Raw genomic sequence first — 26,797 nt, forward strand, 5'->3', positions numbered from 1 at the left:
ATATCATTCTGATATATTAATTTTGGACCTGAAAAAAAAGTATTTAAAAAATCTACTGGATGTAAAATCAATTGCTACTGTAATATATTGTTTTTGATAGATTAAGAAGGAAAGACCCGTGATTATGGTGCAGCGATTTTATATTTAAGGTTTAATTTTGACTGTAAGATCTTTTTTCTAATAGAACGACAAATAATATTGGCCACTTTAAATTTAAACTGTAGCTATGAATGATTTTAGAATAAAAATTAATTTAGGCATTAAATTTTAAAATAAAGAATTTAGAATGTTTAAAAGATAAAAAGATATTTTAGATGGGGGATATAGCATCATTTTTGATATTTTTATGAAAAAAAAACTCATTTGATGATTTAAAATTGGGTTTTGCCTATTTCATTTCTTTGTGTCTAGTCAAGAGAGAGAGAGAGAGAAGATGGGAAGAGGGAGGATTGAAGTGCGGAGGATAGAGAACAATGTCAACAGGCAGGTGACGTTCTCCAAGAGGAAGACCGGCCTGCTCAAGAAGGCCTACGAGCTCTCGGTTCTCTGCGACGTGGAGCTCGGACTCATCATCTTCTCCGGTCGCGGCAAGCTCTTCCACTTCTCTACCGCCTCCAGGTTTAGTGTGTGTGTGTGTGTGTTTTTTTTTTCAATTTTATTTAACTTTTCATCTATAGTCCTCTAATCTTTCAGCATCTCTATTCTTCTTCCACTGTAGTTTGTTCGTGATGGCGATAAATAGGGTTCGAGCTGTTCATGATCAGATACATAACACAAGAAACCTAATTAGAAAATCACAAGATCTTCATAAAAAACTTTCTTTGTGATGGGACGCTTTTGCCCTAGTTTAAGATCGTAAACACTTGTTTGTTGCTAACATCTACAGTTGTAAAAACAGAGTTGTTAGCTACCGGATGAGCTGCAGTTCTCTGATTCAATTGCGGAACTAATAGTCATTAGTCACATATCTGATTCCAGTAGTCAAACTGTATGCTTATCAAGATAAGATATCGATCCAATTATTGAATTCATTAGTCACATCCATCTAATCCAGATCCACTGTTTAAACTACAAATTCTAACTTGAAAAAATGCATTCCTTCTATCACAATCACAATTTGGTGACAATTGATTGAAACCAAATACTTAGCCATATCTCAAAATAACTAATTAATATCCTATATATAATAACATAAATGAACCCGATAGAAAAGCCATAAAATAATTAAACTATTAAATAAACTAAACCACATACTGCAGTTATCACAATTAAATAACTCCATTTGTAATTTTATAATTTTTAGAAAAACCTGAGCTATTTTCACTGAAAGCTTCACTATTATTTTCTTAGGTTAATCTCTGTTTGCTCTGTTGTATGATATATTGTTTACCACTGATCTTTTTCCAATTGAACCAGTTTGCTTAACATAATTGAGCAGTACAGAAGGTGTAGCCATAACAATATTCCAACAGAATCCTGGGACTCATCAAATAATGAGACACAGGTGAATTAATGAACTACACTCCCTCTTCTGTTTAACTAATTAATTATGCTTTTGCATCGCCATTAAGTTCATGTATTCCTTGTATTAATCTCTCTTAATTTGTCTATCTGCATTGAAAAAAACAGAATAATTACCTTGAATTCTTGAGGCTGAAAACACGAATTGACTTTCTTCAACGTTCTCAAAGGTATTAATTTATTTGATTTTAATTTAGTTTAGCTTCATGAATTTGTCTCTTTCTAGTTTATATATATTTCTGTATTGTATTCATATTGCTGGAGAAGTGATTAATTATATATTAAGATAATCTGCTATTGCAGGAACCTGCTTGGTGAAGATCTACAGTCCCTAAACATTAAAGAGCTCGATCAGCTTGAGAATCAAATTGAAGTATCATTAAGCCATATCAGATCAACAAAGGTAGGTGAAATTTTAGAGGAATATTTATGCGAAGAGAAGTTTCTTTATATTTATGGAGTTGTTCACTCTTTAATTGATGCAATTATTGGTTATATTTGGAGCATTACATGAAAACCTTCTTGATCTTTTGTTCTTGCTCCAAATAACCAAAAGAAGAAGAAAATACACTCAAGATGTTGATCGGTAAGTTGACCCACAGATAACTCACAATTGTTGAAATGAGAATGATGTTGAGGAGGCTTCATGCAGGATCAAGATTGAAGGTGTGCTATATCACGAGACTTTTAGAGGAAGATAATATGAGATGAAAAGAATCTATGGATTGATGATGAATATGCTTGTTCTTCATTCGATAAAATTTGGTTCCAGACCTATTCTTAGTGTCTGTACTTCTTTAAAGACTTGTTCTTCTTCACAATGTTTATGTGTGCGTGTGGATATATTTGACATTTCTAAATTATATAACACTATAATATCGAAGAGGATCGATAGAAAGCTTTCCATTTAATTATATTTGATATGAAACTGCACGCATTTTCCTGTCTTGCAGAGCCAAGTAATTACTAATGAGATATCAGATCTTAAATGCAAGGTATTTCACAGTCCAGAATATTAATTGTTCTTACATTTTTTATTTTATTTTATTTTATTAAGATACATATCCTGTGTGACCACATCACTTGTAAATGTATGCAGGAAAACAAGTTGCAAGAATTTAACACAACCCTGAGAAAGAAGGTAGTTCATGAAGTTGCTTAGTTCCAAAATATTTGTTATCCATTTTTTAAAATTCTTTTTCTTAGCAATAAGAAAATCGATTTACATAGACAATCCTTTAGAGCATGACTTATGTGATATATATATATATATATATATATATATATATATATATATATAAAAGAAGTTATTTACATTCGTTTTTTTTTGCTTCTTGCTATCAGTTGCAAGAAATTGTTGCAGATGATTTCCTCCATAGCTCAATGCAAGAAGGTGACAATAGCAATATCAAGTCCGGTCGGTCAGAGTTTCACCCTCTGGAATGTGATCCTTCGGTGCAAATTGGGTAAATGCTCAATTATTTAGCTACTCTCTTCTGAAATCATAGATTGGGTAGTTAGCCTTAAGACATGCAGGGATTGATCTAACCTTATTCGTGTTCTAAGTTTTATCCTTTTAATGGATATTATTTGCAGGTCCAATCCCTCTGTGGACCTATTGAGTGGAGAAATGGCTTTCATGGCCGAAGATGTTGATGAATTTGTCAGGCAATGGATGTGAAGATGTTCATCTCAAACTATACATACAGACTTTTTAAAGATATTTGATATTTTGAGAACATATGTGAAAAAGGCAATAAATGGTGTGCGTTTATGTAAAAAGATCACATTGTACAAATAATATTACAGACGAACGATGAGAAGAAAAAGCGCCACAGTCACAGTTTAGTCCTTAAACTTCAAGCTTTTGTCTCGGTGGACTCCTGAAGCGGTTTGATTAGCTGAACTGCATTTTCCAGAAGTAGTGTTGTTTGATAATTTAAAGTTTAGGAGCCCCTTTTTAGACATTTTTGAAACTTAGGAGCATGTTAAAAAAACAGTTAATAATAATAAATAAAATCAACAGGTCGAGTTACACTCCCGCTCTGACGCTGTACCCATCTTCCCCATCCGTATCTAGAGGGCCGTAAGGCCGCCGCGTCGCTCTTGCAAATGCTGCTCTTCGCCCCCTCGACGGCCGGCGGTTCGTCGGTTCCCGGGATCCTCGCGGTTAGGGCTTCTGCGAATGGGTTCCCTTCGTTCCTTCCGAAGGAAGTGGAGAAACTCAGAGATCCCTTCGCCCGCGATATGGCCAAGCGGATCGTGCGGCTCCCGGTTCAGGTAGGCACTGCCCTCTACTCATTTTGCACGGGGTCTCTATGAGTTCTTGGCCTAATGTTTTATGCGTGTTTACGAAATCTTTTGTTGATGCTGGTCGCGTAACTGATTGATGTCGGGATTTGTTGCTTGGGAATTGGAAGGATGAATGATTTGACATTGTCTTTGAGAAACTTTTCTGGGCTTCTGTTTGAATTCCTTGCTTCTGATTAATCTTGCGCCATAGCCATTACTTTTGGTCGATAACCCTGTTTCAGTATTAAAAGACGAGAACTTTGTCCGAAGTACTAAATCGGTAAGTTAGAACTTTGCTTTAAGAAAACCAGTAGATTTTATAATTAAACAATTTGAATTAATGAAGTTGAAGATGGGAGCAGAAGTGGGAGATAGAAAACACTTCAGGTGATGTACTTATAACTAATTTTGAACATTCAAATATCATTAGTTATACAACCTTATGTAAAGTTTAACGATGGATGATTAGTTGACCCCAAATAGACAGGTGAAGTTTGATGATGATGGTTATGGCTCCCTATCAGACCTTTGGCAGGAGCAGTGATTGTTGGAGCTGGTGGTGGAGCAATATGAGCGTGGGCAAAATGATGGCATAACACCGTTTTGGCAAAGTCGAGGCTAGAGTTGGACTCTATTTCTTTAAGACGAATTTGCCCCGCACACGGTGCTCACGGAACACGGCAATCGTCTTCCCAAGATACAACGAATTTATCTTGTGATAGCAACATTGCAAATCGCAAGACCTTCGAACTGAAGAAGCTTCTTGAACTCTCCAAATGTAAATATGGAATGAATCAAATGAGAATGTGAGAGATTTTATTTATACCAAATGAAGGGGTAGAAGAACCTCTTGGCTCAATTAGATCTCATCCATCCAACTTGAATTGAATGATCTAGATCGCATCCCTTATTAAGAAACACAACATCTCTTCATTTGGATGCCTTCCTTTTGAAATCAATGGTTTAGATTAAAACATTTGAAGAGGCACTTATACCTTCTCATTTGGATGAATCTGATTTGTCCATCTTAATCTGACGATCCAGATTAAGCTATGTCATCAATCCATGTGATTTCTCATTCAGACACTAATTGATTCAAAATCAATTATTTTCCAACAATCCCCCACGTGAATGAAAATTAATGCATGCATGTATGTTTACACTAAAGGAGAGTTCAATCGAAAGATTATTGTGTCTTTGAAACTTCCGTAGTAGAGTACCATCGTATTTACTAGGCTGCTTAGTGAACACGATGTCTTAAACTACTCAGCTATTTGTGTAAACCAAGACAATGATACATACACAATAACATTTCTCATTTTTTTCATAGTTCTCACTGTTTTGTCCGTTTTGGCTATGAACAATATTTTGGATTTATTAGTGTTTCATTGAAGCGGTCCGTCTTCACACTTGTATAGGTGATCTCCTATAAATAGTATCCTACCATACTCTATTTTTTTTCAAGTAAAGGAGTCATTAAAAGTTTATAACTTAAGCTCACTACATATCGTAGGCAACACTTTTCCATCCTAGGAATGAGAGGGGAACTAGTCCAAGTGTTCACATCACATGAACTTTTATAATTTCATTGTCCCATTGAACCAAAATTTTGTGATCTCCAATCAATAAGGTTGGGTTACCACTATAAATATTCTTGTTTGTAGATTTTTAATATCATTCCTCTTGATGTGCAGTATATTTGATCTCTATTCAAACCTTTTGTAAACGGATCCACCAAGTTATCTTTTGATTTGACATAATCAATAGAGATAACTCCTTTAGAGATCAATAGCCTAATGATATTATGTCTTCGACGAATATGTCATGACTTGCAATTATACATACTATTTTGTGTCCTTGCAAGTGCTCATTGATTATCACAATGTATTATCACGGTAGATACTGGCTTTGACATGGGATATCCTCTAAGAAATTACGAAGCCATTCGACTTCTTCTAAACTCAGATTTAATAGTTGATCGAGTTATGCAGGTTTGTTTTGTGGATTTCCGTGACACTGCTCCACCACCAATGGTATATATATCCACTGGTTGATTTAGAGTCTTTTGTATTAGATATCCAATTTGCATCACAATAGCCTTTTCGGACATCTTGTATAATGTAATCCATACTCTAAGGTGTATTTTAAATATTTAAGAACCCTTATTAATGTCTTCTAATGGTCATTATTTGGATTATTTGGATTACTGGTAAATCTACGTAATTTCTTGACCGCATAAGTAGGCTGTAAATGAACCAAGCATTCACGAATAAGTTTGGTGTTAAGCTTGGTAAGAACTTGTTTATGTTCGTTCAATATACACAAGATTAATTAAACAAACAAGCTTGAACAGCTCGTTAAGCTAAACAAACAAAGGTAGATCCGCTACCTTAGCGGCCCCCCTAGTGCCGGCCCCACGGATAGGCGCATGGCGGGGTAAACCCCAGGTCGTCAGTTCCTGAGAATCGACCCCTGGCCATTACGCCAGAGATACCATGCGCCCACCGTCTGCGCTACGCCCTGGGGGCGTTAAGCTAAACAAACAAGCTTGAACACATATGTGTTCAATTCGTTAATGTTCGTGAACAACGTTCGTAAACAATGTTCTTGAACAATGTTTGTGAACAATGCTCACGAATCATATTTATTAATAAAACTCTTTTCAATATGCTAAATAAACAATAAAATAAAATAAAATAAATAAATAAATTTGAATTATCAAGCTCAATAAACAATCAAATAATTAAAAGTTTTAAACAATCAAACAAGCTTGAATTGAGAGCTCGATAACATCTAAATGAACTAAGCTCGAACCAAGCTCAAGCCAAGTTTGAATTGAGAGCTCGATAACATCTAAACGAATCAAGCTCAAACTAAGCTTCAAACAAGCTCAAGCTCATAAAAAATAAACCAAGCCAAGCTTGAACAATCATTTCAAAAGCTTGGTTAATTTTAAGCTCAGCTTGACTCGATTACCTTATCAAATAAGCTTGAACGCCCCAAAGCTCGGTTCGGCTAGATTCGTTTACAGCCCTACGCATAAGCAATATCTGGACGAGTGTAGTTAGTGACATACATCAAACTACCAATTATTCTCGAATATTTCAATTGTGATATGGTTCACCATGGTTCTTAGCCAAATGCAAACTTAAATTCATTGGTGTTTTTATTGGGGAAAGATGCATTAAATTTCCTTAGCATTGTCTCGATATAATGAGATTGCGAAAGGACAATTCCTTCTAAGATCTTTGTTGAATACTTCTGAAGATCCCCTTAATTGTAGGGATTATGATTGATTTAGATTAGCTTGATTATAGAGATTGTGATTGATTGTAATTAACAAACATACCATAATTAAAGGATCCTTGTTCCCTCCTTATGTATATAAATATCTACGTGTAAGCCGATTATTGGGTAGAGAAATATATGATATATTTCTCTTTTACATGATATCAGAGCTAAATTCTCATTCTCTGACCTAATTTTTCTATCACCTCTTGTTTCTGTTGCCGTCTCCTACTGTTGTTGTTGATTTCGGTGTCGACACCCTGTGCTGCTGATTTTGGCACTGACATCCTTTTTTGTCGATTTCGACATCAACGCCTTGTGCTACAATTTCTGTGCTGACGTCCTTTTCTGCCTCGGGTTCTTCGTGTGACCATGGGTGCATCTTCCGACACTTCGGCTATGGTTGCTTGCGGTTACGGGTTCTTTTGGGGTTGTAATAGTAGTCGTGGTCATGGTTGTGGAATTGATATCGCCAGGAGTAGTCGTTCGTGTGTTCACTGTTGTTGTTCCAACCATACCTCCAAGAAGTGTTGGACGAAGTTTTCTAAGCCTGATTGACTAATAATGCATCTACTGAACTATCAACTCCATCACCAGACACTGACGGTCATGATGATATGGTCTCTGTTTCTCATACTGATTATGAGAAATTGCTTCGCTCATTTGCTAGCATTCCCTTTGTCACTGTTGCCTCATTCTCTCCAGGTGTGTTTGCTGTGTCTCGTGATAAGTCTTGGATGTTGGATTCCGGTGCGTCTACTCATATTACTGGTAACAAGTCTGTTTTCTCTTCCTCTTTTGTTTCCTCATCTTTATCCCATGCCCGTCTAGTCAATCGTACTTATTCTCGGATTACGGGAAGAGGTGTTGTCAGACCCACTGCAAATATTACTTTTGATAATGTTCTCTTTGCACCTAAATTTCCTGTTAGTTTACTGTCCATAAATTAGCTAACAAAAGCTCACAATTGTTCTGTATCTTATTATCCATCCTCTTATATTATTTAGGATCTGCACATGAAGAGGATAATTAGTGGAGGACATGAGAGTGATTGCCTATACTATCTAGATTCGGTTACACCTGTAAGTTCTCGTGCACTCTCAGCAACCGTATCTCCTTATCAGTGACATTGTTGTTTAGGTCACCCATCTTCTTCGGCTGTCAAAAGTTTTGTTCCCGTTCCGTCTACTGATTTCCATTTTTTGTACATCCTTTGCCATGGATGGAAAGAAAGGAGTCGGGTTCAAATCCATCCTCGATGTCAATTGATTAGGTTCCACGTATGGGATTCCTCTCCACTCCTAGCTCCCGAAGTACTACATGGAAAGACAAAACATATCCTACTGCTTCAAAGTAATAAGCTGCTCCTTCTTCGGTGGATGCTGCTGCTTTGGATCTGGAATTAGTCCCCGTACTTTCTTTATAGGGAAAAGACGTTCATATGGATGTGACTTCTAGCTTAGCAATGACTCTGGCGTGGCTAAATATAGTTAGAACCAACAATGGACACTTCGACAATGCTGTTTATCTTGCCAAGATGCTATGGCGGGCGTACTAGGAGTTCACAATATTCAGAATAGTTGGGCAAGTGGGGTTACCGACAAAGGAATTGAAAAAGGATCTTGATCTAGCTTCTCCTCGGATGTGCATGGACCTTGAGATGCTAGCCGCAGGTCAAGATGCAATTCCTCTTTTTTAGCTCATCGCTCCCCTTTCCTTCATTCAAAGACTGAGCCTTCCGTACTAGAACCTAGGCCTATGTAAGCCGCGTACCTTGGTCGCCCCTCTGCTTTCTCCCGCTCAACTCGATAAAGATAGTGCCCGCCTTCTGTCCATTCTGCTCTAGAGGCTGGCTACTACTTTGGATTTGATTATCAAGCAAGCAAGCTCTCCCACCTCAGATGGTAGGGCCCATAACTCTCGTCCGGATAAAAGAAAGAAAATCAAATAAAGAACTAAAATACGAGAGAAGAGAAGCAACCCCAAGCCTAAGAGAAATGAGAGAATCATGCCCTAGCAGTGGATTGCTTTGATTTCACTGCGCTCAACTTTGCCAGTTCGGAAGGGTTCACTTCGATCAGCCCGTGAGTCAAGGGCCAAGTGAAGGGATCAGAAGGACGCCTACTATGCATCGGCAAAGGCAAGTTGAGTTGATTCATATTCATAAGAGAAAATAGAGGAGCGGGGAGCGGATAGGATAGATAGGCTAGTGCTCCTCAAGTAGGGGCAGAGTAGAGTCAAGCCACAACGTGATCTTTGCCATCATAAAAAAGCGCTGTAATCTGGGCTTGAGACTTTTTTCTTTAATGAATGGTTGCGTTGCTTTAACTATCTTCAAGTAGCTCTTTGCTTTAACTATTTTAACTATATATATAGTGTTAACCTGAGTACCCTATTAATTAAGCTTTGGGTCCCATCCACGTCACTAGGGACTAGTAAAGTTTGCCACTATCGTTCGCTCCTCACCCAATTCTCGTGGCTACAAATGTGAGGTTTGCTAGGGGCTCTTCAGTGCCTTTAGAGTCCTTAGTCAAGTTCTTTGCGAGTGAGTTCTCATTGGAGCTGGTCCTGCCTTTCCCTCGTCCTTTCTGGCAATTGGAAACTACCAGAGTGCCCGTGCCCACACAGAAGTTGGAGATATCATAGTGGAATTGAAACTTAGCAAGTGCCTGCCCTCTTGTATGAATTGAATAGGATAAAGTAGTGCCTGCCTGGGGGCCAGGAGTAATAAGCAGTCAATCTAGGAACTAACAAGGACAATTCATTGTCTGCTGCTCTAACTCTAGTTGGTCTTAGCCGAAAGAAGTAGGCAAAGAACTTCCGGTAGATGCAGGGTGATAGAAGTTCTCTTCTTATTAGGGCACATGCGAGTCCTGTGAGTTTGGCAAACACCATCGTACTTCTTTTCCTTCTAGAGTTGATAAATGTAGTTCTTTGCTTTTGAACTTGTTCATTGTGATGTTTGGAGATCTAGTAGAGTTGAGTTGAGAGGAGGTTTTCAGTATTTTATAATTTTTGTTGATGATTATTCTCGCACGACTTGGTTATATTTACTCAAAAATAAGAGTGAGGTTCATGAGATGTTAACATCATTTTATAACGAAATAAAAATTCAATATTCTTTTGTCTTGCTACTGATAATGCACTTGAGTTCACTCAGAAGACAGTGTCTACATTATGTAATTCTCATAGTATAATTCATCAAACCTCTTATTCATACACTTTCTAACAAAATAAAGTTGCTGAACGTAAATATCGTCATATTTTAGATATAGCCTGTATTCTTCTTTGTCACATGCGTGTTCCTAAGTTTTTGTGGGGTGATGCTGCACTCACAGCTTGCTTTCTCATAAATAGGATATCTTCTACTTTGTTATATGGGGATATTCTCTTCTCTTGTCTTCATTCTGACAAATCTCTTTTCTCTGTGTCTCCTCGTATATTTAGTTGTGTTTGTTATGTTCATAATTTTACTCCTGGCTTGGATAAATTATCTCCTCGCTCTATTAAATACATCCTGCTTGGATATTCTCGCACATAAAAAGGATATCGTTATCTTGACCCACTCACAAAACGCAGTTACACCTGTGCTGATGTTACGTTTTTTTGAGTCCCAACCATACTTTTTCCCCGTGTAGCTCAGTGACATGATATATTAACATCTCCTCTATTACCTATCCCATCATCCATGTCTTCCATTATAGATGCTCCATCTCCTAAACCATTGCAGGTGTACACGAGGCGTGCTCGGCCAGAACCAAATTCATGTCCCTCACCTCCTCTTCTTGCAGATCCTGATGCTCCTCGCCCCTCTGATATTGATTTGTCTATTGCTCTTTGTAAAGACATCCTTTTTCTAATCATATTTCGTTTGATTACCTTGGTCTTGCATTCCACACTTTTGCTGTTTCTCTATTATCTATAGAAGTTCCAACTTCCTATTCTGAGACTTATCAACACTTGGCTTGACGAACAACAAAGGATAAGGAAATGTTTGCCCTTATCTCTCGTGGTACTTGGGAACTGGTGGTTGCACCACCTTCTGTTGATATTATCGTCTGTCGTTCGATATTTACTCTGAAATTTAAAGTTGACGGTACTATTAATCGATACAAAACTCGTCTGGTGGCCAAAATATTTACACAGACTTATGGTGTTGATTATTTTGAGATGTTCTCTCCTATTGCTCGCCTGAATTCTATTAGAATTATGTTCTCCTTGGTTGTCAATCAATCTTAGCCAATTTATCAACTAGATGTGAAGAATACCTTTCTTTATGACGATTTGCATAAGACCGTGTTTATGGAGCAACCTTGATGGTATGTTGCTCAGGGGAGAATGCTAATATGGTTTGCAGACTTAAAAAGGATATTTATGCTTTTAAACAAAGCCCCAGAGCCTGGTTTGATGAATTCAGTAATATAATTAGTATTGTTGGCTTTAAATAATGCAAATCTGATCATTCTGTGTTTGTACGACAGAGCACGAATGAGATTATCATTCTTATTGTTTATGTTGATGACATCCTAATATCCGACAGTGAAATATGTGGGATAGACAAAACTAAGAAGTATTTGCAACAACACTTTGTGATGAGGGATATGAGGCGTCCTAAGTATTTCTTGGGAATTGACATTGCTCACAATAAATCTGGAATTTCATTATGCCAACGGAAGTATGTTACAGATTTATTCAAAGAAACTAGATTGCTTGGAACGAAGCCGGTTGATACGCCTATAGATATCAAGTATTTGGGATGATACCGGAGAATTCTTTGAGGATAAGGCAAAATATAGATGGCTTGTTGGGAAACTCTTCTACTTAACCGTAACGAGACCTGACATCTTTTTTGTAGTTGGAATAGTCCGTCGTTTTATGGATAAGCCGAAGCAAGTTTACTAGGAGCTATCAGGATTCTTAAGTACATTAAGAAATTTCCAAGAAAGGGTTGTCATTTAAGAGAAATGAGCACATAAAGATCGAAGCTTATTCTGATGCTGATTATGCTGGATATAAGACTGACATACGGTCTACTTCTGGGCATTGCACTTATGTAGGGGGAAATCTAGTAACATTCATTGAACGTTTGTCAGTTTTAACGCTGACTGACAACCTAATGCAACCCTCCTTCTTTATCCGGGCTTGAGACCGGCCATGATTGGTTCATCATGGCGAAGCAAAAAAAATAAACTGTTGTTGCTAGGTCGACTGCCAAAGCTAAGTACAGAGCCATGACTCACACTGTAACAGAGATGTTATGGCTGAAGAATTTGCTTTAAGAATTAAGATTCATCTACAATGAACCACTGCCAATGTATCGTGATAATCAAGCAACTATTTACATTTCAAGTAACCCAGTTTTTCATGAGGACTAAGCATATTGAGGTTGACTGCCACTTTATTCGCGAATGTGTAATGAGCCAGAAAATTATCACTCTATTCGCATCATCATTTAACCATGTTGCTGTTGTCTTCACTAAAGCATGAGGAGGAAAATGATTCTCAGAATATTGTGACAAGCTAGATATGATTGATATATATACTCCAGCTTGAGGGAGAGCGTTGAATACTTTCGAAGATTCTCTTAATTATAGGGATTATGATTGATTTAGATTAGCTTGATTATAGAGATTGTGATTGATTGTAAGTAATATACATACCATAATTATAGGATTCTCTTTCCCTCCTTATGTATATAAATACCTACATATAAACGGATAATTGGGTAGAGAAATATATGGAATCTTTCTCTTTACAGTCTTAGTGATCTTAATCCCGAGTATAACATTCGTTATACCCATATCTTTTATATCAAAGTTCTTGGTCAACATCTTGTTAGAAGTCATAATTCTATCATGATTACTTTTCATGATAAACATATCGTCGACATATAGATAGATGATGACAAACGAGTCAAGTGTACCTTTAATTTATATGCATTTGTCGAACTCGTTTATTTTAAATCCATTTGACACCATAGTTTTGCCAAATTTCTCGTGCCATTGTCTTGGTGCTTGTTTTTAGCCTATATAGTGACTTTACGAGTCTGTATTGGTCCCTTGCAACCGACAAGAGGGGGGTGAATTGCCTTGCACAAAATAAAACAAAAATCTTTCTTGAATTTTATAGCTTAATTAAAATAAATACTTGCATAAAATGAATTAAGAAACTAATTAAAAAGAGGATGCACAAAGATTTTACTTGGTTTGCAATCAGGGGATTGCTAATCCAAGACGTTGAAAAACCCACTAAAGTCTCCTTCAGGCGGAGAAGCCTCTTACAGCAGTCAAAGTTCACAATTACAAAGCTAAACTCAAATGAAATTGTTTACAAGTGTTGTTTTTAGCTTCTAGGATCAGAGTTGTATTTATAGTCCTGATCGGGGCGCCTGGAAGGGTTCCAGGCACTTGGACGTGGATAAAATTTTATCCAGGTTGCAACGGATCGCGACACGTTGAGTTTCGATAAACTTTTTATTCCAAGTGCCTGGAAGGGTTTCGGGCCCTCGGACGGTGTCGATACAGCCCCCGCTGGGCATGGCGCCCCCAGGGGCGCTCGGACCATCCGGGCACCCAGACCAAAGTCAACCTCCCTGTTGACTTTTCAGTCTGGGCTTTTGCTCTGGTTCCGCTCACTTGGGTGATTGCGGCTATCCGGAATAGGGCTCACCCGAATTCATTTTTCGGCCTTCTCGAGCAACCTTCCACTTTGGATTTTCATTCCTGGAAACGCCGCACGTCTCCTTCTCGCCCGCCAGCGAACTATTCCATAGCCACTCGTCTCTCGGAGGCACCGAGCTTGTCGACTCTCTCCCGTGCCGTCCTTCTCGCTATCTGCGTCTTTCGTTCAACTTCCTATGCTCCTAAGTTCCTGTAGACACAGGGCATCAAAACATAACATGACATAACTTGACTTAGTTGATCACATCAAAACTACCACGGGGTACTTACAATCTCTCCCTTTTTGATGTGAGCAACCCCAAGTTAAGTCAGGGTAAATCAAACACAAATAACAATAATAATGGCAAGTACATCTTTTGCAATTTGAAAAAAAGATCAAAAATGTACCCTCCCCCTAGACTTAATCTTTAATTCTCCCCCTTTGATCACATTAAAAATAGGGGCAAGCATAAAATGACTTGAAAATAAATTTGAAAACAAAGTCTAAGGGATAAAAATATAGTGACAAAAAAAAAATCATCAAGTTTTAATTCTGAAAATCTGGATTTTTATAACAATTTTTGGAAAAAATAATTTTAGAGATAAAAAAGATTTTGAAAATTTTGACAACAAGGAAGTAGAAATATCTAGAGCTGTGAAAAAATTTTCACGAAGTTATGAATTTTATATAAGCATTAAAAAAAATTATTTTCTAAAAAAATTTAAATTTTTGAAAAAAAATTGTTTAAAAATACTTTTCATGTTCAAAAGAATTGTGATAAATTTTCTGAAAATATAATAAAACATATATTTTTACAAAAAAAAATAAATTTTTAAGAATTGCAATTTTGAAAATTTTTAATATTAAAAATTTGTATTTAGATAAATAATTCATAGAAAATTCACCAACGGTAAAAAAAATTTCAGAAAAATTTTCTTAGATAGAGAAAATGATATAGTTTCACAGGAAAATAAAGTTAGCAACGATAACCTTGCGAAATAATTTTAAATTGAAAATTTTGAATTTTGTTAAAAAATACATAGAAAAATAATAAAATGGTAAAAAAATTTGAATTTTTTTTAGAGATGAGTATTGAATTTCTCTTTCTCGAAAAAATTAGGATCAAATAGAAATTATATGAAAATATTATTTAGCCAATTCTAAGAAATAAAAATATTAAATCAATTCAAATGTAAGATATGCATAAAAATTCAACCCAAGCATGATTTTGGAATCCAAAATAGATTCTTTCCTACTGGATTAATAAGAAATTTTTTCGGAATATGTTTTGGTGATAATTTTCTATGATATCTATAATACCAATTAAGTCCTGAATAATTTTGAGCTGATTGAATATGTGAGTATACAAAATTTTTAAAATTTTCTATTTCTATTTTCAACTTTTCATTTTCAATTTTTATCTTGTCAAAATCTTTTAATCGACCGGATGTTGCTAAGGTTAGTTTTAATTCATCATTTTCCTTTTTATATTTTCTATTTTCTATTTATAATTTACATGCATTTTTCGATAACATTTTTATGAATTTAAATAACTGGTCAAGAGGTATAGACCATACCTGACTTACCTTGTCAATTTCTGATGCTCCCCTTGTAGAGTTGCTTTCTTCTGACGTTGCTCCCCCTTCATCGATGCTCTCGATGTTCATTGTGGAAGAGCTTGCTTTGTTGTTTTTTTTTTGGTGACTTGCCATCAATGCAAGTCCGGTTTGGGCTTCGATTTCCGACTTTGACGATGTTTCGTCCCATGTCGCTTTTAAATTTTTATGTTTTGGCTGGATCGACTTCTTGTTCTTCTCCTTGTTCTTCAATTTGAGGCAGTTGTCTTTGACGTGCCCTTCTTCATCTCAGTGGTAACATCTTACCTTTCTTCTTCTTCTTTTATCCTGCACTTGACTAAACTTATTAGTTTTAAACAACTTTTTGAATTTTCTTACCATGAATGCCGTTTCGTCATTGTCGAGGGGCGTTTCGAATTCTGGTTCATCCATTTTTGCCTTTAAAGCAATGTTGTGCTTGAGCTCTTTCTTCAGATCTACACATCTAGTTTCATGAACTTCAAATATAGAAAATAACTCTTCTAAAGTACTTACTTCTAGATCTTTAGAGATGTAATATGCATCTACTACAGATACCCATTCGGAAGTCCTAGGAAACGCGTTAAGCGTGTATCTTAGCAAATCTTGATTGGTTACTTTTTCTTCGAGATTCGTGAGTCCGGTGATGATTTCCTTGATCCTTGAGTGAAGGTGTGCAATGGTTTCGCCTTCTTCTAATCGGAGGTTACTGATCTAGTTTCGGAGCAGATCCCATTTCGTTAGTTTTGCCTCCAAGGTCTCTTTGTGTAGTTCTAGGAATTTCTCCTAGAGCTCCTTGGCTGACTCGTAGGCTCCGATCCGGTTGACTTCTTGAAGTGGTAAAACGCTAAGCAGATAAAACTCTGCTTTGCTGTTTGCCACGAAGTTGACTTGCTTCTTTTTCGTCTATTGGTATTCTTCTTTGCCATCTGGTGCTACAAAACCAAATTTCATAATTAGTAATAAATCAAAATTTGTCTTAAAGAATACCTCCATCTTTTTCTTCCAGTTCGCAAATTCCCCCTTGAACTTCGGTGGATAGATGCTCGGTCCGGTCATCTCTTGTGCTTCGATCGGAGGTTAGTCCTCTTGAAGCGTCCTAGCTCTGATACCAATTGTTAGTCCCTTGTGGCCGGCAAGAGGGTGGTGAATTGCCCTGCACAAATAAAACAAACAAAACCTTTCTCGAACTTTATAGCTTGATTAAAATAAACATTTACATAAAATGAATTAAGAAACTAATTAAAAAGAGAAGGAGGTATAGAGATTTTAATTGGTTTGCAATCAGGGGATTACTAATCCAAGACGTTGAAAAGCCCACTAATGTCTTCTTCAGGCGGAGAAGCCTCTTATAGTCAAAGCTCACAATTATAAAGCTAAACTCAAATGAAATTGTTTACAAGTGTTGTTTTTAGCTTTTGGGATCAGAGTTATATTTATAACCCCGATCGGGATGCCTGAAAGGGAACGTGGATAAAATTTTATCCAGGTTGCAACGGATCGCGACACATTGAGTTTCGATAAACTTTCTGTTCTGGGCGCTTGGTTCCGGGTGCTCGGACGATGTCGATACAACCCCCGTTGGACGAGGCGCCTCGGGGGCACCTAGGTGATCCGAGCACCTAGACTGTCGGGGCGCCTGGACTTGGTCTAGGCACCTGGACCAAAGTCAACCTCCCTGTTGACTTTTCGGTCCGGGCTCTTGCCCCGGTTCTGCTCGCTTGGGTGATTTCGGCCATCCGGAATAGGGCTCACCTTAACCTATTTTCCGGTCTTCTCGAGCAACCTTCCGCTCTGGCTTCTCGTCCCTCGAAAACGCCACACGCCTCCTTCTCGTCTGCTAACGTACTCTTTCGCAGTACCTCATCCCTCGGACTCACTGAGCCAGTCGACTCTCTTCCGTGCCGTCCTTCTCGCTAGCTGTTTTTTTCGCTCGACTTCCTGTGGTCCTAAGTTCTTGCACACTTAGATATAGGGTATCAAAACATAATAGGACCTAATTTGACTTGGTTGATCACATTAAAACTACCACGGGATACTTACAGTCTGCACATCTTATTTTCTTGTCTTGGAGCCACAAACTCCATACATATTTCTTTCTCTAATTCACCATTTAGAAATGTTATTTTCATATCCATTTGATATATCTCAAGGTTATGTATTACAGCAATAACATTGAGTACTCGAATGGATGCAATCTTTGTTACTAGTGAATAGGTATTAAAAAAGTCAATGTCTTCCTTTTGTTTGAATCTTGTACTTATTAATAGTTCCATCAGCCTTATATTTCTTCTTTAGGATCCATTTACATTCTAAAGGCTTGAATTTAGGGTAAAATATCCACCAATTCCTAAACATGATTTTGCATGATGGAATTTATTTCACGATTGATGTCTTCTTTCAAAAAGGGAGCCTTAGGACTTGATACGGCTTCACTTATTGTCTTTGGTTCATTTTCCAACATATAAATCATGAAATCATGACCAAATAAATTTACTATTTTGGTCCTCTTATTGCGTCTTGGTTCTTCATTCCTCTCTTTATAAGGAAAGATATCTTCAAAAAATATAGCATTCCTTGACTTAATTGTTGTTCAAATATGTACATCAAGAATTGTTGATTTGTGTACCAAAAATCGATATGCACTACTATTATTGACATATCCAATAAAAATGTAATCGATTGTCTTTGGTCCTATTTTTGATTTGCTTTGGCTTAGACACTTCCACCTTAGCCAAACACCCCCTCACTTTTAGATATTTATAAGAAGGCTTATTACCCTTCCATAAGTCATAAGGTGTTGTATCTTTGTGAGAGATTTTATTGAGAATATGATTTGTCGATAAAATAGCTCCTCCCTACAAATTATGGGATAAGTCCAAACTTATCAACATAACACTCATCATTTATTTAAGAGTTCGATTCTTTCGCTCGATAATCCCATTTGATTGAGGAGAGTAAGGAGCTGCCATTTGATAAATAATGCCACATTATGTACAAAATTCATCAAATGGACCATCATATTGTCCTCCTCGATCACTTTGAATTTTTTAATTCGTTGACCAATTTAATTCTCAACTTTATTCTAATAATTTTTGAATGCTTTTAAGCTTCATCTTTGCCTTTTAATAGATACACATAATATTATCTAGTGCAGTCATCAATCAATGAAAGTAACAAAATACTTTTGTGTTCTCTAGTTTGCACGAATTTTAAATCACATATGCCATGAATTAATTCTAGAGGGGTCGTGCTTCTTTCCACTAATTGGAAAGACAACTTTCTCATTTTAGCTTCAACACATGTTTCACATTTATGTGTTGGATCAACATTAAATGTTGGCAATAAATTTAAATTCACAAGTCGTAACAAAGTGTTATAATTTATATGTCTAAGTCTAACATGCTATAAATTAAAACACTCGACTAAATAAGCAAAATTTATAATTTTATTGCCATTGAAGTCACGATATACAACCGTTACATTCATTTTGAATAAGCCGTTTTCCATGTATCCTTTGTCTATGAATTGACCATTTTTTTATCAATACATATTTATTGGATTCAAACACTAGTCTAAAACTAGCTTTGACAAGAGCCGACTCTGACACTAGATTCTTTTGGATGTCAAGAATATAAAGCACATCAATTAGTGTTACTTCTTTGCTTGACATCATCTTCAATACCATCTTGCTAAGACCAACAATGTTAGAAGTTGCAGAATTGCATATGATTAATTTTCTCCCATTAATAGGGGCATAAGTTGAAAACTGGGTCTTGTTAGAGTAAATGTGTCGTGTAGTATCAGTATCGACCCACTACTGCCTTAGATTGTCCACCAAGTTGGTTTCAAATACAATGTTAGTTAGGTCTCATTCTGACATGTCTATTGGCACTGACTTATGCACTTGAGTAGTTTTCTTTGGACGTCGACAATCTTTGGCCTTGTGGTTTGGTTTGCCATGGGTTGTGGCATGTTCCTTAGAACTTCTTGACCTTTCCTTGACTCTGTCCTTTGCCGCAATACTTTCTCTTCTTGCTAGAGTTTCGTTTCATCAGATTTGCCTTAGCATAAATAGACATTTTTATTGATTCTGATTGCTTTCGATTATCTTCTTTAATCCACAACCTTACCATCAGATCCTTAAGTCCCATCTCCTTTTGCTTGTGCTTTAGATAATTTTTTAATTTCCTCTAAGAAAGTGAGAGTTTCTTGATTATTGCAGCAACTTGAAAGAACTCATTCATTGTCATGCCCTCGACATGTAGATTATCTAGGATCAACTCAACTCTCTGACTTGAGTCGTCACGTTTTTGGAATCAATCATTTTAAAGTCTAAGAATTTGCTTACGATGAATTTCTTTAGGTTGACATTTTTGTTTTGTACTTCCTTTCAAGAGATTCCCATAACTCCTTTGCAGTTGACATTGAACTATATACGTTGTATAACTTGTTGTCCAAGCCATTGAGGACATAATTTTGACATGAAAAGTCACTATGTCGCCAAACATCATATGCCACCCTCTTTCCTTTATCAGTCTCGCCTTGAGATATGGAGGGAGCTTTTTCACGTAAGAACCTTGCAAGGTTCAACGTGGTTAGGTAAAATACCATCTTTTGCCGCCACCTCTTGAAATCGGTACTTGTAAACTTTTTCGATTTCTCACCATGCTCTGGGCAACAAGAGTCATCGATGATGAATCCCACGAAAAAATTCATCTTAAAAATTGTTGGAGTTGGTGGTGGTGCAATATGAGTGCGGGCAGAATGATGGTATAACCTCGCTTTGGCGAAGTCGAGGCTAGAGTTGAACTCTATCTCCTTAAGAGGAATTTCCCCGCACACGGTGCTCATGAAACACAACAATTGTCTCACAGGATACAATGACTTTATCTTGCGATAGCAGCACTGCAAATTGCAAGACCTCTAAATCGAAGAAGCTTCTTGAACTCTCCAAATGCAAGTATGGAATGCAATGCTTGCTTTGCTTTTAATTGGAATAAATCAAATGAGAATGTGAGGGATCTTATTTATACCAAATGAATGGGTAGAAAAAACTCTTGGTTCAATTAGATCTCATCCATCTAACTTGAATTGGATGATCTAGATTGCATTCCTTCCCAAGGAACACAATGCTTCTTCATTTGGATGCCTTCCTTTTGAAATCAATAGTTAAGATTGAGCCATCCAAAGAGGCACTTATGCCTTCTCATTTGGATGAATTTGATTTGTCCATCTTAATCCGACGATCCAGATTAAGCCATGTCACCAATCCATGTGATTTCTCATTCACACACTAATTGGTTCAAAACAAATTTTCCAACGGTGATTGCCAAAACTCAATTTGAGACTTATTTGCATTATTTAATAGATCCCAGTGTACACTAAGTCACATAAATTTCTGTAAATATATTACGTTTCAGGGAAGCTTTGCAAAAGGGTATATTATGAGTAGTTGCGTGAAGCCATTAAAAGAGCATGAAACAGAGCCATTAGTTCTTCTTCATGGATTTGACAGGTACACCGACTTAGATAACATTTTTCTGGCTGCTGACACTGACAGTAGATGATTCACGGTTAATGAATATTATGCACAATTTTAGCATGTTATAAGGCATACAAATAAGTATGGGAAATATCATAGTACCATTCTTCTTTAAAAAGAATAACTGTAATATTATGATAATGAAAAATGATTGCTCATTGCATGGCTCAGATCAGAGGTTAAAATCCCTGTATCTGGAGAGGAAGGTGGTCAGTCTAAATCCTATCAAATTTAGAAGAGAAAGCAAAATGAGCAGAGCTCTGTAGATGTTTTTCCTGTCTGTATACATGAGATATTCTTGTCTCATCACAATGCTAACCAAATCCAGTATATCAGCCAATAGATTAATGACAATCCATGGATGTATATTTTCTCCATAATGCAATGTATTAGTAGTTAATTGTTAGGCGCCCATATCCTTTAAATCTGCACCCACCTTGCCTTTTTTAAACATCCAAGATTACCCAACAGCTTTACATTACTCTATTAATTTGTTAAAGTAACCTGCAAACTTCTCCCTAAGCAATGGCATTAGAAACCCTTGAAACAAAATCACTTACACCATCATTATTTGAAGGAATGTGAGAGCCAATTTTTGGCTTAATCTATCCATTTTCCTGTCTGCTCCAGCTTACCCATAGGCCTGTCATTGGAAAATTTAAAGTATTGCCCTTCAAGTTAGCAGCTTTAGCATCTATAGTTTGTATTGTAAGAACATATTTACACATACAATATCCTTGATGAATTTCTGTATTCCTTGCCTTCGGTAGCATATCATTAGCTATTAAAGTTGTAACGAAAATTGCATTTGCTTGTTTAACTTGTTGCAGCATCAAACTGTAGTTGAATCAACAAGGTTGCCAAAATATGAAACCAAATGTACACTCAAAAAGATGAGTGGAATACAAATCATTTGTATGCATGTAAGATGCTTGGTTATCTACTAATCCTCTATTGAAGGGGTTCAAAAAATCTAACACTTATAATGAACATTCTGACAAGGGATTTTTCCCATTGAAAGGTTTACAACTTCCAGCAGATTCCAATTAATATTCGAGTCTTGCTTGCTATGCTGAGTCCATTAATATTCAGTTTTAGAAGAAACCATTTATCAAAATCATCTTTTCGAACCTTGGAGGAGAGTATCTGATGCAGGTTACCATGCCTATTAGAGTTGTATCTCTGCTCCATATAGTACCTTCTAACATCTCTCTTCTGGAATTCTAGCATATCTGCATCCGCCAACACAAACACAGAAGACATATGAATTATAGTACAGTAATTAGTTTTGTACTTGAGTTAATTTTTTACTTCTCCATACATGCAAGACAATCTAGGTTCTTATAGTCTTGAACACCCAAAAAAACTAATAGTTTGAATTAGTATATTGAAAGATGATGCGAGAAAGATCCACATAACTTTTGTAGCAGTATCTGGAGGTTTTTGGCCTATAACCTTCTATAGTTTGTTATAAGAACTACTAAGGCTTAAGGTTCCCTCCTATTGGAGTTCTTTTCTGCAGCTCTTGTTTAGAGTGGAGGTATTCCTATCCTTTGCTTGAGGATGCTGGAATTAATGCATGGGCTGTCGACATTCTTGGATGGGGATTTTCAGACTTAGGTACCATGTTTAAACAGTTAGATAGGATTTGTACGTGTGCTTATGTTTTATTGTTTCCATGTGTTAGAAATGCTTCCTTCGTGTAATGTGGCTGCCAAACGTGAGCACCTATTTCAGGTATGCATATTGCTAATCTTAATTTGACTGTCTAACTTATTTTGAACACTACAAATGGAAATCCGTATCTCTTTGTTCAGGATTGGTGTTTGGAACTTTAATTTTGAACAGATTGATATAGACCATGTTTTAGTGTATATAGATATTTCATACATTGTTGGTTCACCTTTGTTTGGTAGTGTCTTGCCTTTTCTACATATTACCCTTGTGATTTTCTGGAATCTGTCATGTATTATTACAGATTTTGACATATACTCTTGTATTTCCTCTATAAAATGTACTTAGTTATTGCAGTTTTGGAGTTCATATATAGGAAGGCCTATGGTATTAGTTGGGCCAAGCCTTGGTGCTGCCGTTGCAATTGACTTTTTAACCAACCATCCAGAAGCGGTGAACTAATCAATGATTCTTGTCCAATTCTTTTTTTTTTTTTATGAATTTGATTCATCTGCTTTAATTTCTCCTTTCTCTTTTCATAAAATCTTTACAGGTTAGCGAATTAATAATGATTGATGCAAGTGTATATGCAGAGGGCACTGGTAACTTGGCAAAACTACCTAGAATTTTAGCTTATGCTGGGGTGAGATTTTTTGCATTTAGTGTTAATTCCACTGGATATGTAGTAACCGTGGTAGATTCTTATGTGATTGTTCTTAGGTGATTGCTCATCTTTATTCGCAAGATATTTTACATTACTATTTCCTTCACCAGAACAGTTCGTGTAAGATGCTGGGCATCTTCTAATTGTGCTATTATGTTCTTAGCACTTCTCGTTATGCCTGAAATTATGTGTTTTATTGCTTTTACATGCAATTTTTGTTTTTATTCATAGGTATCCTTATTAAAGAGCATACCACTGCGAGTCTATGTGAATAGCTTGACTTTCAACAAAGTTTCATTTCAGACATCGTTGGATTATATGAATGTAAGATCTTTTTTTGAAGAATTACATAATTTACATGTTTATTACATTAAATCATTTTATTTAGGAGAATTAGCTTTCATTGTTTTCAATGAATTCTGACAATTTATAGTGATTTAGGTGGGTCGATTGCACTGTTTACAACCCTGGTGGGAGGATGCTACTGTTGATTTTATGCTAAGTGGAGGTTATGATGTCAAAAACTATATACAAGAGGTGAGGAATAAGTCAGTTCTACTAATTACTAAGCAAGTTGTATCATGAAGTTTTCCTAGCAATAGAAATATCGAATAGAACATAACATATAACTGTTAGAGTAGATCCTCTGTAAGCTAACCGTTGGTTAAGACTTTATTGACTCTGGTAAATAAACATATTTTATTTTAATATAATTCAATTCAGTATGACATTTACTTTATCTTTATACTCATACTAGACGCATAGATAAAATCCTTGAATATACTATAGTGAGATGTGGTGGTACATATGATGACTATCATGAAATACATCAATATTCACTGGATATATTCTAAATATGTTCCTAGTCAATTGGGATGTCTAATAAATAAGGATAAAAAGTTGCTCGAGTTAGAGACTAGCATCTGTGATGTAGTGTACCATGTTTCATTGGTACAACTCTCACAGATGGATGCTTATACGATGAGTTCATCGGACAACCCTCACACATACTTTCCAAGTGGTTATCATTTATTGAGTGGATAAGTCCTTAATTGTGGTTGTATAGTCCTTATAACCCGGGACAACATTGAGGCTCTATGTGTTAGGGCTGCACTTTGACTCATTTACTAACTTCATTAGGGTCATCAGGTGGTGAGATTGGGTGTAGTAACGAAACATATAGGAGTCAGTGCATTGTAGTCGGGGATTCACCACACACCCGCAGGTGTGAATATATTGTTCTATAGTGTATGAAGTCTCTGATCAGAGCTGTAAGATGTGTTTTAGGAAAGGAGTTTCCTAGTTGCACATGTGATGTCACTATAAGATACATCATATCGTCGTTGAATCAATATACAACTCTTGATGTGCCAATGGTTGTAGATACGACTAGGATATTTGAGATGAAGGGACCAGACGTTAATCATAATTGATTGGTTCTTGCAGGCACTATTCAGTGATATCTAGGGAGTCATCGGGCGATACTACTAGATGCTCTTACAATGATTCGTTGGGTACTAATTAGAATTAGTTTTGATATCCTATAATCAAGCGGTTAATCATAGGATGAGGTTATTAAGGGTATGCTCTTGAATCATAAAGAGTTGTGAACTTATGGCTAGCTATATCCCTGAACCATTGAGGGTCACAAAAGTATTGATTTCCCTATTTCCAATTGAGAAAGTCAAATTCAAGTAGTTGAATTTGGTGAATAAACTTTGATGTGATCAAATAGTGAATTGATAACTAAACTTTGATATGATCAAATGTTATCAGTAGTATAATTATGACGGACTCATATTATTGGGTTTTAGAAAAGTTTTAATATCCAATGGGCAAAGATGGAAGAAATTTAGGTTTAACTTGTTAGCCACACATTTCTTCTTCTTCCTTGGAGAGGTGAAGAGACACATATCTCTTCATCTTCTTTGGAGAGGTGAAGAGACATACATCTCTTCATCTTCCTTGGAGAGTTGATGAACTATAAAGAGAGTGACCATCCTTGGAGTTATTAAGAGGTTTTCTTCTTTCAAGTTGTCACCCCCTCTCAGGAGAAAAAGATAGAGATCTTCTCATTTCTTCCATCAAGAGAAATCCATCTCCTTGTCACTTGTTTTTCTTCTCCAAGAAGGATTGTTGCCGCCCACTTTTCTTGCATATCTTTGTTGGCGCCGCCCCTTATTGAGGGCTCTTTTGGCAACCCCTTGTGAAGGGGTGGTTGAGTAGCAATTTCCTCATCTTTGAGGAAGTCGTTACGACCGTCTCAACGAAAAACAACACTTGATCTCTAGCATGATCAAGTCTTGGAAAGGAGACTTTGATCGTGGATTAGATTAGTTGGAGGAAGCACAAGTTCAAGACAAACAAAGAATAAATATTTTGCTAACCCCGAAATAGTTGGAGCCATCCCCAAACAAAAGTTGTTTGGGAGGTATGTTTTCGCTTATGTTTTGATTCATTTGTATATTGATGCATGTGTTAATAGTTTTATTTAGATTATACTTAAATGATCTAGTATGTTTAAATTAGATAATTTTGTATGTCTAAATAAAAAGATTAAATTGACATTAGATAAATTAATCAATTGATAGTTTATCTTTGTTATGCTTCAAGAATCTTACTTGAATGGTTAGATTGCAATGCATACTTAGATTAAAGATCATGCTCATTTGTATTTTTAAAAAATCTATATGAACACTCTGGTTTAATTGTTAAATCATAAATAAATTTTAAACTTCCATTGTCAATAGGGGTGTAGAAACACTTTCGAATTCAATTCCAACAATAACCAACCCAAATAGTTAAAGACAGCTTAGACAAATCGAGTATGCATTTTCCACCCGAGGACTCCCACCTTTGAACTAATCTTACTCTTCTGCACAGATTAAGCAAAAGACTCTAATTCTATGGGGACAAGATGATCAAATCGTTAGCAACGAACTGGCACTCGTAAGGTTTCTAGCGTGTTGCTAAATTGCTTAACCTTGTTTGTGCCATCGAACACACTCTATATTGCTTATTCATCTGTGTTTAAACCGTTATATTTCACTGGGTTCATTTGGATGACATTAACCATGCAGAGATTGCATCACGAAGTGCCAAATTCTACATTGGTTCAGATCCCAGGATGTGGCCATTTGCCTCACGTAGAGAAACCGGAAGTGGCGGTCGAACATATTATCAAGTTTCTTCGAGAAGAATGTAAGTCTGCAATTTGGTAGCATCCTCTATTTTGTATTTGTCGAGCTTTCAAATTTAGATTTTAAAATCTTTGTTTACTTTTTGTCTTTAAAATCTTTATCCGTCTCAAATGTCAATTATTTCAGGCCATGCTCTTTGATCAAGCTTCAACTAATTGAAGCATGTATCTGGTTCTTCCCATTATCTCAGTTCATTCTATGCTTCAATGTATCAAGGTAATTCTAAAAAAAATTCTATGCATGAAGAATTCATTTAGTCAGTGCAGGAAATGTTCCTAGGTTATGATTTCCTTGCAAGGAAGCTTGTAATAAATATCAATTAAATATATGATTAACTTAATCTGAACAAATTGTTCTA

At 36.4% G+C, this 26,797-nt stretch overlaps 1 protein-coding gene across 6 annotated transcripts; it reads left to right on the forward strand.

Moving 5' to 3' along the window:
• The first annotated feature begins 384 nt into the window (after positions 1 to 384).
• LOC121979127 (truncated transcription factor CAULIFLOWER A-like) lies at positions 385 to 26,797 on the forward strand. 6 transcript variants are annotated; one of them, XR_006111327.1, is made up of 18 exons: positions 403 to 618; positions 1,417 to 1,504; positions 1,630 to 1,691; positions 1,825 to 2,107; positions 2,174 to 2,516; positions 2,621 to 2,662; positions 2,866 to 2,987; positions 3,118 to 3,801; positions 20,780 to 20,874; positions 22,424 to 22,521; positions 22,589 to 22,638; positions 22,924 to 23,028; positions 23,129 to 23,218; positions 23,471 to 23,563; positions 23,681 to 23,776; positions 26,123 to 26,193; positions 26,320 to 26,440; positions 26,566 to 26,797. XR_006111327.1 is itself a non-coding variant. In XM_042531101.1 (18 exons), exons 8-18 carry the CDS (start codon positions 3,634 to 3,636, stop codon positions 26,577 to 26,579), a joined length of 996 nt encoding a protein of 331 aa, XP_042387035.1. In that variant the 5' UTR covers positions 403 to 618; positions 1,417 to 1,504; positions 1,630 to 1,691; positions 1,825 to 2,107; positions 2,174 to 2,516; positions 2,621 to 2,662; positions 2,866 to 2,987; positions 3,118 to 3,633; the 3' UTR covers positions 26,580 to 26,797. The 6 variants fall into 6 exon arrangements, 5 of the variants coding, with proteins under 5 accessions (XP_042387040.1, XP_042387035.1, XP_042387037.1 ...); XM_042531101.1 differs by having other exon boundaries at positions 26,123 to 26,188; XM_042531103.1 differs by having other exon boundaries at positions 1,825 to 2,516; positions 22,933 to 23,028; positions 26,123 to 26,188.

This window comes from Zingiber officinale, chromosome 1B (assembly GCF_018446385.1).
Source record: "Zingiber officinale cultivar Zhangliang chromosome 1B, Zo_v1.1, whole genome shotgun sequence".
Classification (NCBI taxonomy): domain Eukaryota; kingdom Viridiplantae; phylum Streptophyta; class Magnoliopsida; order Zingiberales; family Zingiberaceae; genus Zingiber; species Zingiber officinale.